This window comes from Ursus americanus, chromosome 2 (assembly GCF_024610735.1).
Source record: "Ursus americanus isolate L20-20 chromosome 2, mUrsAme1.1.p, whole genome shotgun sequence".
In the NCBI taxonomy this organism is placed as follows: Eukaryota; Metazoa; Chordata; class Mammalia; order Carnivora; family Ursidae; genus Ursus; species Ursus americanus.
The window spans coordinates 40,990,256-41,003,035 of NC_142128.1; the positions used below are offsets into that span (position 1 = coordinate 40,990,256).

Consider the following 12,780-nt stretch of genomic DNA (forward strand, 5'->3'; position numbering starts at 1 on the left):
CAGCGGCTCGTGGCGGAGTGGTGCGCGCACGCTTGCGTGCGCGTCCCTTTTCGCGTCACGTGCAGGGGGACGCAGGCAGGCAAGTGGGAGGGGGAAGGCGCGAGAGCGAGCGCGAGAGGGGAAAGGAGGGAGGGGGTGGGGAGGAGGGAACCTCACATCACGTGACAGGGGCGGCGCGGCCCGGGGTGTCAGTGTGGAGGAGACTGAGGTAAAGTTGGGAGCGCAGCGGCGTTGGCGGCGGCGGCGGCGGCAGCGGCAGCGCGGCGGGGCCGGGTATTGTCCGCGGCCCCTTTAAATCCGCGGTCTCCCTTTCCCCTCCCTCCCTTCTCCCCTACCCAGCCGCCCCCCCCAGGCCCCCTGCCCCGTGCGTTCCCCCCACTGGACACCCCTCCCGGTCGTGCGAGCCCGGCGCCCCCCCTCGAGTCGGCCGCCGGGGGTTTTGTTTATGGTTTGGTTTGCGGCCTACTGGGCCGCGCCGGAGCCGGGGCCTCGATTTGGGAGCGTGGCCGGGGCGGGGCTTGGGCAGCCGGAGGGGGGGGGGGCATGCGGCTAGAGCCTGAGCGGGGAGAGCGAGGAAGAGCGCGAGCGAGCGCGGCCTGGGCCCCGCCTGAGGTAGGGCCCGCTCTGCCCTGGCCGCTGCCCGTGAAGACGACGAGGGGGCCTCCTCCCTTCCCACCCCGCTGCGGGCCTCCTCGGATCCGGATCCGGCCTGGTTTGGGGGTGGTGGTGGGGGAGGGCGGCGGGGTGGAGCTGCCCCAAACTCCCCCATGTGGCCCTCAGTTTGGAGTGCGGAGGATTAATTTGTTCCGGGTGGGAGGTGAGGAGGCGATTGGCCCCGGGAGCTCCCGAGGTGGCGCGGAGCGGGCCGAGCCTCCCATCCTCCACGCGTGGGCTTGCGTCCCCTCTCCGTTTCCAGCCTCTTTGTCAGCTCCTCTGGTTGCCCTTCCTTCTGTCTCAGCGCCCCAGCTTTGGGAATGTGTTCGTGGCTGCTGTCGTTGGCTTGCTGTTGTCCATGCTGTAGTTTGGGGTACACCAAACAGTTGTGATGTTATTTGGGAAGCTGGACGGGGAGACCCCCGTAGGGTGTCTTACGCCTAAGGGACGTCACTAGAGCCCTGGGGTGTTTGTTCACTCTTCTCGCAATAGGACAGGAATTCCGAATTTCTTCAGACCCTTCACTTTGTGGACAATCCCTAAATTGCTTTGCAAACTGATGTCACAAACAGGAGACTGCTGCTCCGCGGTTCTTGAAACGTAGCCACCTCTGGTGTAGGATGTTGTGGAAGGAAAAACACCACAGTAGCAGGCCGTTTTTGTTGTCATTGTTACACCGTTTTTGCCTTTGAGTGTCCCTGAGTATTAGATGGAGAAATGCTTTTTGTGTGTCCTCTCCATCCACCTTTCACCGCCCATATCTTGCTTGGGGGTTGTATGATGTGCCTTGCTGGGAGGCGATGGGGGTCAGTGACAAGCAGCCTTACTGGAGAACGAAAACGTGTTGGTTATGCACGGGTTGATAAAACTGCCTTGAGATCCTACACCATTGTCCTTAAGAGTAGACTATGCCAGTGATTATTTCCGTTGTGAACAGCAAGTATTGCTGGCCCGGAACTAATGATGAAAGACCTTAAAATGTACTGTTTTGTTTGATTTTTTAAGCCCCTCTTTGCTAAATGTGTCCTAATTGGCAAGTACTCTTTTTAAAATTAGGCTCGAGTGTATGGAGAAGGGGATGCTGGGGTCATTTCCACAAAGCATCTGGGGGAATTAGTTGTTCTGTTACAGGTAGCAAGCCTTACTCACCCCAGTCCAGCTTCAGAGTGTCTGAATTGTTTCTCAACTTAGATTGTAAGCTCCCTGAGGGCAGCAACCAAGTCATACTGCTTTTGTATTTCCTAAAGTACTGGACACATAGTAGATACTCAATAAATACTTGTTATTTATTTTTTTCCGTAAAATTTCTCTGGCTATTTTTTCAAGTAGCTGGTTTTCGAAAGATGGTCAAGGGCACTCCTGTGTTGAAACCAGTATTTGTTCCTGCACTGTTCCCTTGGTCTCCCAACACTTCTCATGTGTTTCCCATAAATATTTTTATTTTCTAAGGAAAAGTACTTAACAAGATTCCTCCCCTGCACTGTGATAACTCTAGGTATGTGTCTCAGCTTGCTACTAAAAGGCTGCTAATTTTGTGCCCTCCGGTGATCCATCCCAGATCACTTACTTTGGACCTGTCGCTCAGTGTTCTTACTACCTAGGTGGTAAAATTTTCTTAGTCACGCATTTCAAAGCACTTGTAAGAAAGAGGTGGAAGTTAACAGGATTGATCAGGAGTGTTGTTATTTTTTTTTTCTCAGTAATTATGTGGCTTTCAAGATGACTTTTTAATATATTTACACTGACTGGTGGAGTATATGCAGTCATCCATATTGCTAGTCATGTAATTCGTATCTAGTATTACTTATGCTTGTAAGTTGAAATGATGTGTGAAGAACAAAATCAATATTTGTAAGTTACAGGAGCGTTCGTTCGCATGAGAAATTTCATTTTAGAGCCAATTATTAAGTGTAATAGTTTTCATCTAGTTTTAATTTTTCTCTTTGATTTGAATCCGGGGGTACTTCTTAAAGAACACTTGTTTTTTGTGGGTGATGAAACTTGGCTATAATGCCAGTCTAGGAAAATGGACTACTGTGTAGCAAATAATCCTGTACTAGCTAGAAATATTTACAGGCCTTTGTGTGCACGTGTGTAGGGAGAAGAGGTAGTGGTTAAGGAATTAGCTCTGAAATTTCTTTAAAAATTTTGGTGATAGAGAATATAAAACTTCTAATTCTTAAGGACTGTGTCAAAAAACAAAGCCCTGTGCAGCCTATTGATCCAACTTGGTGAAGAATTTATCCGCACGAATTTAGCTTTGTGACCTGAAAAACCAGTGAAATTCACTTCCCTAATAATCCTTCTATATTTCTTTAGAAGCCCAACCTACCTCTCCCTCAAATTCAGCAGTGTCTTTTGGGCAGCCTAGCATTACCCCGTATAAAATTTCATTAATGAAAAACATTTATGTGTAGAGCAGAAATATAAACTTATCCTCTTTGAGAGGGAATAAAAAATGCAGAGTAACATCTTACTTTGAACGCTCCATCATACGGTGAATATTTTCTTTGTTTACTAAATGCAGCAGCTGAGGTTGTGATATAAAGCAAAGAATAAATGAAGGGAACTTAAGTTCAGGAGAATCCTAGCTTGCTAGAACTGTTAATAACAAAATCCATTCTGGTTTTGGGAAGGCCCAGTATGTTTTCTGCCTCTTTAAAGACTCAACAAAGTCCCGTTGCTGGCAATAATGTCTCAAGTTTAAAATGATAATCCTGGGGACACCTGGGTGGCTCAGTTGGTTAAGCATCTGCCTTTGGCTTGGGTCATGATCTCAGGGTCCTGGGATCGAGCCCTGCATCCAGCTCCCTGCTCAGCAGAGAGCCTGCTTCTCCCTCCCCCTCTGCTGCTCCCTTTGCTTGTGTTCTCTCTCTCTGTCAAATAAATAAAATCTTTAAAAAAAAATCTAACTGTTCTTTAAAAAAAAAATTTTAAAAAGATAATCCTAGAAGCCCTTTCTCTCAAATAAAGCTTTGTGCTAGATGCTTTTGTTTGGGACACATTTGGGATTTTCTGTATATTAAGGTGAGTGGTGAAGAGTATTTGCATTTCTGGTGCCTGGGAACTGTGGACTAGGAGGTCAACAGAAGTAGCTGCAAAAATAGTGTGTTGGAATTATCCAGGGAACTGAGATTCTGAGCAAAGTCACTGGGGCTAATACTTGCTTTGTTGAAGGTTATAGAAGCTCCCACTGCGTGGGGAGAGATACAACTTGAGGGAGAAAGGCTAGACGTGTCCTTTCCCAAGTGATGGAGGTCTCATGCAATTTAGATAAACTGGTTGTAAGGGAGGTAGGTCTGTTTTCATAGGTAGACTGAGTACAGTATTTTAAGTTGTTTTTATTTGTTTGGAGTATAGACCAATCCCCTTCCTGGAAGGCTTTTGTTTCCAGGTTTTGTTGATTATCTTTCCTTCTGTCAAAGGGACTTTAGATATTTCTGTGTAGAAGGCTTTTGATTATTAACATTGTTTTGCTTGCTATCAAGATAGCAAAACTTCACAAAGCCTGTCTATAGGGGACTAGTAACCAGACTGTGCCCATAACTTAAAAAAAAAAAATCTCCTAACACATGCTTTATACATTTCTTGTTCTACAGAAATGGATTAACAGTCATTGTTCCTTAAAGAATTAATAAGCCAAATATGTCTTAAAAACAGATGAATTTTCTTGGTTTGTTGCTTTTAAAGAAATGAAAGTGGTGAAGATGCTGATGAAAGAGAGGTTGAAAACATATTTTGCCCGTGTTTAATATCTAAATTGTTGTTTGTTTTTAATCTTTCAGTATTCGACCTTGTAAATACTGTTATTTGTATATACTGTAAATGATGACATCGGTGGGCACTAACCGAGCCCGGGGAAACTGGGAACAACCTCAAAACCAAAACCAGACACAGCACAAGCAGCGGCCACAGGTAAAGAACCCAAGGGATATGGATTTATTGGTAGCATTGCTGGTTGATAACTGGTTTCCATCCAGTGCAGCATCATTCTGTGCTTTGGATTCTTGGTTTGGGTTTTTTATTCTTGTTTTCTAGTCCTTGGCTCTTCTTACTTAGGGCCTGATGACTGTTAATGATACGCTATGATGTAGCGTGCTTGCTTTTTGTTTAATACTGCATTATAAGACTTGGAAAGAATGGGTCCTGCGCTTTGTAAAGGTAGCATTTCCCTCGGACTAAATCTTTTGTTGTTCTCAGCCCTAGAGATAAGGGGGTGGCAGTGGTCCTTGCGGAAGCAGGAACAGAGTTTACACAATACTTGGCAAATAAATGTGAAGTATTTAAGGCACGAATGTTTCAAAGAGATGCTGTAATCCCAAAATGGGAGCTTCTTTAACTGTGAACATTGGTGGAAAAGCTCCCTGGTTTTTTAGGGGTCGTTGAGTGGAATACTAATAGATTCAGTGTTTATTTTTTTGTCATTTTGCAAATTTGGGCTTCTTAATTGATGTTAGTATTTTACTACTTGGTCATTTATTACAAGGAGAAGGAAATTGGGCTGGGAGGTGGGGTAGAATATTGACTATGTCGGTCCCTCTTACTTCTATAAACTGTTTTCTCTTGATCATGCTTTCTTGAACTTGTCTTAATTCCTAGGCCACTGCAGAACAAATTCGACTTGCACAGATGATTTCAGACCATAATGATGCTGACTTTGAGGAAAAGGTGAAACAAGTGAGTGTATTGCTAATTTGCTATAAGCAGGAAAGACATCAGGATTAAAGCGTAGTTAAATGTCATAGATGACTACCAGGGTACTTTGTGCTGTAGGTATTGAAAGAATTATGACCTGAAATATAATAGGTTCAGCCAGTGAGTAAATGCTTTTGTTGTCTGATTTACCGTCCCTCTTTGGACATCTACCTTGTTCGAAAAGGTTTTATCTTAATTTTAACTTATTTATCAGATGATTTTGTTGATGCCATTTTTATAGCAACTTTGAGCAGTTGTGCCATCTAGGAAATGTAGAAATTGATGGTATGCTGAAGCCTGTGTGCTTCTGTGTTTGATTTTCTATTAGATACTTCATTGTTTGATTGTTTTATAAATACTTTTGACCCCATCCCTAATCAGAGGTGATAATATTTTGCTTATTGAACTAGAATACCGAAATTCTGCATTTTTTGCTTTTTTAGCCTAGGGTTTTTTCAGACTCAGCTAGTGTCTTCTCCCTTTTCTCTTGCTCACCTGGTTTCCTTTTGTGAGGAGTACAAGCTTGTTCATGATGGTTGCTGATCTTTTTCTTTCAGTTGATTGATATCACAGGCAAGAACCAGGATGAATGTGTCATTGCTTTGCATGACTGCAATGGAGATGTCAACAGAGCCATCAATGTCCTACTGGAAGGAAACCCAGATACGGTAGAGTGTTAATAGAGCATTCTAGAAAGTGGGTCCCTGGCTGAGAAGCTCAGGATATTCTAAAAATAGCAAGTGGAGTAACCAACTTGAAGGAGAATATCTTATTCTCCAAATGGAGCAGAGAACTGTCCTGGAGATCGTTTGCTGCGGGTTGCAAATACTTAAAATTTATATACAATAAGTAGGAGAAAACATAAAATCTGTCTCTTTTAATTTGCTTAGAATAAATTATTCGTTCCAGGCTAGCAACTTTCCCAGACTGGGTTAGTCTGAATTAGAGATGCTATATATTAACCTTAGTTACTAATCATAGAACATTCTGCTCACCTGTTTTATTGCTGTTGAACAAAGACACACAAACTAGTGGATTCTGATTTCAAGACATTCTCATCAGTGTCACCTTTTACAATAGTTTTCATTGCTTGAACTTGTTTTCTGTTGAGGTAGCAGAGAGAGTGTTAACAGCCTTTTGACCGTCCCTGGAGATGATAGGAGATATCTTGGAGGACCTCTTGCCCTAGAATTTCACCTCTTCTCTTTTCCACTTAATGAGATCCTTATATTTTTGTGCTTGTCCTATCACTGTCCCAAATTGTTAAGTCCCTCACGAATAGGGATTCTGCCTTACTAACCTTTGGGATGTTCCTATGGTGCGTAGCAGAGAACTTTATTGTTTTAATGAGCAGTGTATCATTTTAAAGTAATTTTCCTTTACTTGGTCTTATACTGGGGATCTTTGGTTGGGATAGATAACCAGAGTTCACCCTTAGATCAGCTTACTGGTGTTACAGTGTCACGTTAGCTAAATGTTGGAGGTTTGTCAGTTTCTTTGACACAATAGGAAATAATAGTGGAAGACTTTTTTTTAGTCATTGAATTTAAATTTGTGGATTTTTCTCTTCAAAAATGTGGTCTTCAGGGAGCTTGGCTGGCTAAGTCAGGGGAGCATGCGACTCGATTTCAGGGTCGTGAGTTCAAGCCCCAGTTGGGTGTAAAGTTTACTTAAAAAAAAAAGTGTGGTCTTAGATTTTACATTATTGATTTTATTTGAAAATTATCGTCTGGATAATCAGATAATAGTGCCTTCGGCTCACTTTGAGTTTACTCTAGAATAATTGTCTGCAAGATTTTTGGGTTGGGGGAAAAGGTGGGACTATTCATGCCTTTTAAAAGTCTGGATTCCTTCCTCCCTCCCTCCCTTGTTCCCTCCCTCTTTTCTTTAAGTCACATTTTGTTTCACCTTCAGCGTCTTCTGCCTAATGCTACAAATCTAACCTTCCACAGTATCAGAGAGGAAAATAAATTGGAGAATGTAAGCTTATGCCACAAATATACCAGCTGCTAGTGAAACCAGTGGGAAGTAGTATCAAGTGCCAGGGGATGTTGGATGTATTTGGGTGGGTGAGATCACATCAGAAAACTGGCAGTGCCTTTGGGAAGATCATAGTAATTCCTTTTCCTTGTAGAACCCAGGTAGTGCCAGCAGCTGATACATAACATAGAGAAGGGAAAAGGTGACAGGCTTCTGAAACTTGCCAGGTTTTGAGACAGACTAGCTGAAAACTCTGAAAGCTAACTGTTTTGAGTCTAGTTTCCAGCGTTCCTAATGCAGATTTAGTTATAAGAGGGGTACTATAACTTACGAATTGACGCTACTGTGAGCATAAAACGACCCACCAGCTGTAGTGTGGAATGAGCTTGGACTGGAAGAATAGGCAACAAGGAGCTGCCAAGTCCTGGGTGGATACTTAATCTTTTTAAAAATTGTTAGTGGACTATTGTAGATTCTTTAGAATTGTAGTTATGATTTTGGTATAATTTTAAGCTGAGTTTTTAACTTAAAACATTTTTTTGAATTATAGTAAAATATATTTAAAATTTATCATTTTAACTATTTTTAGGTGTACAATTCAATGGTGTTAAGTATACTTACAATGTTGTGCAACCATTAGCATTATGCATTTCCAGGACTCTTTCATTTCTCAAACAAATACTGTATCTCTTAAACAGTACCTCCTTTCCCCGTCTTCCCAGCTCCTGGTAACCTCTTCTGTTTTCTATCTCTATGAATTTGCCTATTCTAGGTACCTCATGTAAGTGGAATCATACAGTATTTGTTTTTTTATGTCTTCTTACTTGGCGTAGTGTTTTCAGAGTTTTATCCATATTGTGGCCATGTGTCAGAATTTCACTCCTTTTTAAGGCTGAACAATATTCCATTATATGTATATGCCGCGTTTTGTTTATTCATCCATTGGTGGGCACTTGGAATTATTTGGAAGTAAGTTATAGTCACCATAAATAAAATACTCTGCAGCACATTTCTCTTAAAGAAAGATGTTCTGTATGACCATAATATTATCAGCCCTGGAAAAATTAATAGTCATTTCATATTATACTTGGTCTGTATTTTTGAAAGTTATTAGATATTGGATAGTTGTTGCTGAGCACTGGGTCGTTGTTTGAGTAAGATGGTAACTAGGGTAGTAAAGATCTGGTAGTCTTGGTGTTTGGGAATTTTTATTTGTACATATTTTCTGCAAAATATGTGTGAATCAAGGGGTGTGTTTTTAAAACTTCAAATTTATAAAACTCATTTCCTGAGAAATGAGGTTTTTGCAAGACGGTTTAGCTTACTTTCCTTACCACAAATTTTCCGTCCTGCAGTCTGAAATGAATCATAGATTATTCTGCTTTGGGGAAAGTTTAATTGGACTGTATCGGTTTAGGAAGTATAGGGAGAGCACAATGTGTAAAACCTGGAATGGAAGGCTTCCTTTAGTCCACACGTCTCAGGGCCAGGGCGGTGCCTTTTTGACTGCTACTTGGTCTTTTAGCAAAGGAAATTGGTGTGCGTGTCCTGGAGTGTGGTGGGGAGGTGGGGGTGGTGAGGAGTAGTTGTAGTTGTTTTCCTCCTAAATTCTGGGTTGCTTGATTAGAGAATGTGTCCAGGAGTCAATGCTGTTCAGCTGTTCATTCATTCTGAATTCAAAGTTAACCTTTAGAAACTTTTAGTTCTTTTCTGCTTTGACGTGAATAAGACTATAAAAAGTTGAGAGTCACTGAATCCAAAGGGAATTAATTTTTCAGTCCAGGAAACACCCTTGAAAGATAGGGACCAGTAACTGGTCCTTTGACTAATCTGCCAAGTGACTACACTGGATCCAGATCTTGGCAATCCTTTTGGAAGTGATCCCTGCACTCCATTAGCTATAAGCACCTCCCCTACAAAAAAAGGACTTAAGTTTTGCAGTGGTAGGTATAGAATTTGTATGGAGATTCTTTCTGTACCCTTCATGTAAACAGACATAAATTAGTGGAAGTATCTTAGACTTGGATGATGAGAGGAGAATGGTTAACAGTTTTCCCAGCTTTTATCTGTGGTTTCCTGATAGCAATCCATATTGATTAGACGTGGATGCTCTGCCCTTCTTTAGCATTCGTGGGAGATGGTCGGGAAGAAGAAGGGAGTCTCAGGACAGAAGGATGGTGGCCAAACGGAATCCAACGAGGAAGGCAAAGAAAATCGAGACCGTGACAGAGACTATAGTCGGCGACGTGGTGGGCCACCAAGACGAGGGAGAGGTGCCAGCCGTGGACGAGAGTGTATGCATGGGGCTTTAACAAAACCAGCTGTGGGTCAGTAATGTCTGGACTTCAGGGATGTCAGGACCCTGCTAGGCTGGACCTAGTAACCGTAATACCATCCTTTTGATTTTTTTCTTGCCACTGTTTATTCTGAGACCTTGGTATCTCTTACATGTAGCATTTTCTAGCTACAGCTGCCAGTTTGGCATGAAATTACCCTGCAGTCATTTGTAAAGTTGTCTGACTTACAGATCTCTGTTGTGGTTCATCACCTTTCCCCTAGTGACCATCATGTCCCATCCTTCCAGCTCATTTTCTCTTCCTTGTTTTTGTCTCCCCACTACCATCTATACATGCCATTTACATATTTACACAAATTCCATTGACTCTACTCTGGCTGTGTTTTTAATTTCAGTTCGGGGTCAGGAAAATGGATTAGATGGCACCAAGAGTGGCGGGCCTTCTGGAAGAGGCACAGAAAGAGGCAGAAGAGGACGTGGCCGAGGCAGAGGTGATCAATTTCTGGGGGGGCAGGGGTGAATATCGGGGGCAGGGTACTCTTATTAGTTCTGTAGGGGTCTACTTTATTTGAAAACAAGCAAATTCACATGGCACCTCATTATCTTAATTGTTGAGATGTCATGCAAATTTTAGAGATTGCTGAGTGGGGCAGTGGGAAAGAAGGTAGGTGTCATTTTCTTTAGTCTTTATTGTTGATGTTAATGTATTTGCTTAAGAACCCAGCAGTTTGGTCAGCAAAGGAACAATCTGTCAATAGTAACAATTGTCCTATTGTGGTATATTGACTATACTACGGGGTGAGAGAAAGAACATCTAACAGTATCAGCCACTTAACTATTCCAGAGTTGCCTCAGTTAGCAAGATAGTTTTATATCAATCTCTAAAATATTTCTCTTTTCCTCTCTTTTCCTCTTTTTTGTTTAGGTGGCTCTGGTAGACGAGGAGGAAGGTTTTCTGCTCAAGGAATGGGGTGAGTTTATTGATTTGATACCAAAGTCTTTAAGTTTTTTTCCCTTAAGCATCACTATAATATTCTAGAGTGGCTGATATCCTGATATCCTGAAGGTAATAGGCAGCCTTAACCGAACTGTGATCAGAAAGATTTCTAGACTGTTTAATCAAATAGGTATGTAGATGTCGGGCTTAGAGATAAATGTTCACCACCTGGGTCATTATTTCTATCTCATAGCTTCAATTGAGTGCATATACCTGCTGTTTTCCAAAATTTCACTTGGATTTTTTTACGATTCTTGATATCCTAATCCAGATTAGAGTGTAGATATAAATTGAGATTATACTAAGAATTTTAGGTAGGCTGGTAAGTGAGGAAAGTAGACACATACAAGATTATAGAATGGGGCTGTGCTTGACCTGTAGTTGGGAAAAGTCAAGATTCTTGTGGCCCTCCTCTCCGAGTTACTTTTTGCTGGTGCTGCTTAGAGGTCAGAGACTCAAAATTTTAAGCTTTTTTTCCCCCACCCCCAGAACCTTTAACCCAGCTGATTATGCAGAGCCGGCCAATACTGATGATAACTATGGCAATAATAGCGGCAATACGTGGAACAACACTGGCCACTTCGAACCAGATGATGGGACGAGTGAGTGACTGTTCATCGTTTCTTGTCTCTAAAAACCTAAGGAAATAATTATTTTGAGGTTATAGTCATATTAAAAAGTGGAGGAATAGTTTTTGGGTGCAGAGATGTTGGAGATAGGGATGGCCACTGAAATACTGTATATATTCTCTTTCCTGACTATGTGCCTGTGGGCACTTCATAATGCTGTTTCACCTGGTCGTCTTTGCTGTTATGTGAGATTGACGCTGGTCCCCATCTCCAGATGACAAGCAGACTGAAAGGGCGGTTGTGAAATTTGCTAGTATTTGAACTCAGAATTGATGGACTCTCAAAGGCCATGCTCTTTCTGTCACGCTGTGTGGCTGCATTAGGTCCAGGTGTGTTATCTAGGGCGTCTAGCTTTGCTTTCTGAAAAGGTATCCATAATTAATCGAGCCACTAGTTGTAGAGGTAAACAAGGCCCAGAATCAAAGCCCACAGACAGCTTAATTGTTTTCTGGCACTGGGTAAGAATATCTTTTTTCCCTTCATTTTTGGAAAATCTCTATCTGGGGGAAAAAGGAAATTGTATCTTTCCAGCTCTATTTATTGGAAAGTTTTCTGAGCGTGGAAGAATATTAGGGGATATGAATAAGATTTTTTGTTGTCATTAGCTGACTTTGGTATCTGTATCTGGATAGGGTGTATATATTTAAGGATATTTTAGGCTTGTGGGATATACCAGGAGGTGTTTGGGAGTAAAAGATACTTTTGCCTTTTTAAATAAGAACAACCTCTAGGCTCCAGAGTCTTTTATTCTTATGAGATCACTAACTTCCTTATGGCTGAGCCAGCACGTGGAGAGCTTGAGACCTTCCTGTAAAGGGGGGAATGATTTAATAGTAGAGTATGAATTAGGCTCTTTGACTCCTTATCCATTTACTTTCCTTGCCCCTTTTCAAAGATCATTGCTCTTGGGGCGCCTGGGTGGCTCAGTCGTTGAGCGTCTGCCTTCGGCTCAGGGCATGATCCCAGCGTTCTGGGATCAAGCCCCACATCGGGTTCCTCTGCTGGGAGCCCGCTTCTTCCTCTCCCACTCCCCCTGCTTGTGTTCCCTCTCTCGCTGGCTGTCTGTCTGTCAAATAAATAAATGAAATCTTTAAAAACAAACAAACAAAAACAAAGATCATTGATCTTTATCTCTGTCTTTAGGAGGGTCTTTGGCACAAACAGTTCATCTACTGCGCACGAGGTATTATGTCTTAGGTCAAGTAGGCATCTCCAGTCTTCCTTTCCATCCCTGATGCAGTTTTTGTTTACCACACTGTCTTATAAATGCATTTTTAATACAGTTTTCCCTTTGGTGGAGGCTGAAGTTAAGTTATTGACAAGATGGAGATCTGTTTCAATTCCCTAGACCAATTGGCTAAGAAATGTCTTTTATTACTTTGGAGGCAGAGTTGCTCTTCATTCATCTCTTGATGGCTTTGTAGAGGCAGTGGTAGCAGTCTGAGTAACAAAAGTTACTGTTTCTGAGCTCCAGTTCTTGGGTATTTGGTTTATCATTGGCAGAAAAAAATAATAGCTGTCAAGGGATT

At 42.2% G+C, this 12,780-nt stretch overlaps 1 protein-coding gene across 7 annotated transcripts in view; it reads left to right on the forward strand.

Annotated features, from left to right (window-relative positions):
• The first annotated feature begins 96 nt into the window (after positions 1 to 96).
• Positions 97 to 12,780, forward strand: part of UBAP2L (ubiquitin associated protein 2 like) — a 39,312-nt gene continuing 26,628 nt past the window's right edge. For 5 of the 7 annotated variants that reach the window (XM_045783785.2, XM_087854604.1, XM_087854603.1 and 2 more), the window contains exons 1-8: positions 161 to 273; positions 4,440 to 4,569; positions 5,254 to 5,331; positions 5,907 to 6,017; positions 9,455 to 9,623; positions 10,021 to 10,116; positions 10,551 to 10,596; positions 11,112 to 11,224. In XM_045783785.2, the coding sequence (XP_045639741.1) occupies positions 4,480 to 4,569; positions 5,254 to 5,331; positions 5,907 to 6,017; positions 9,455 to 9,623; positions 10,021 to 10,116; positions 10,551 to 10,596; positions 11,112 to 11,224 (703 nt within the window). In that variant the 5' untranslated portion in view covers positions 161 to 273; positions 4,440 to 4,479. Of the gene's footprint in view, positions 274 to 4,439; positions 4,570 to 5,253; positions 5,332 to 5,906; positions 6,018 to 9,454; positions 9,624 to 10,020; positions 10,117 to 10,550; positions 10,597 to 11,111; positions 11,225 to 12,780 lie in introns of all 7 variants that reach the window. The other 2 variants (XM_045783784.2, XM_087854613.1) reach the window with 2 other exon arrangements.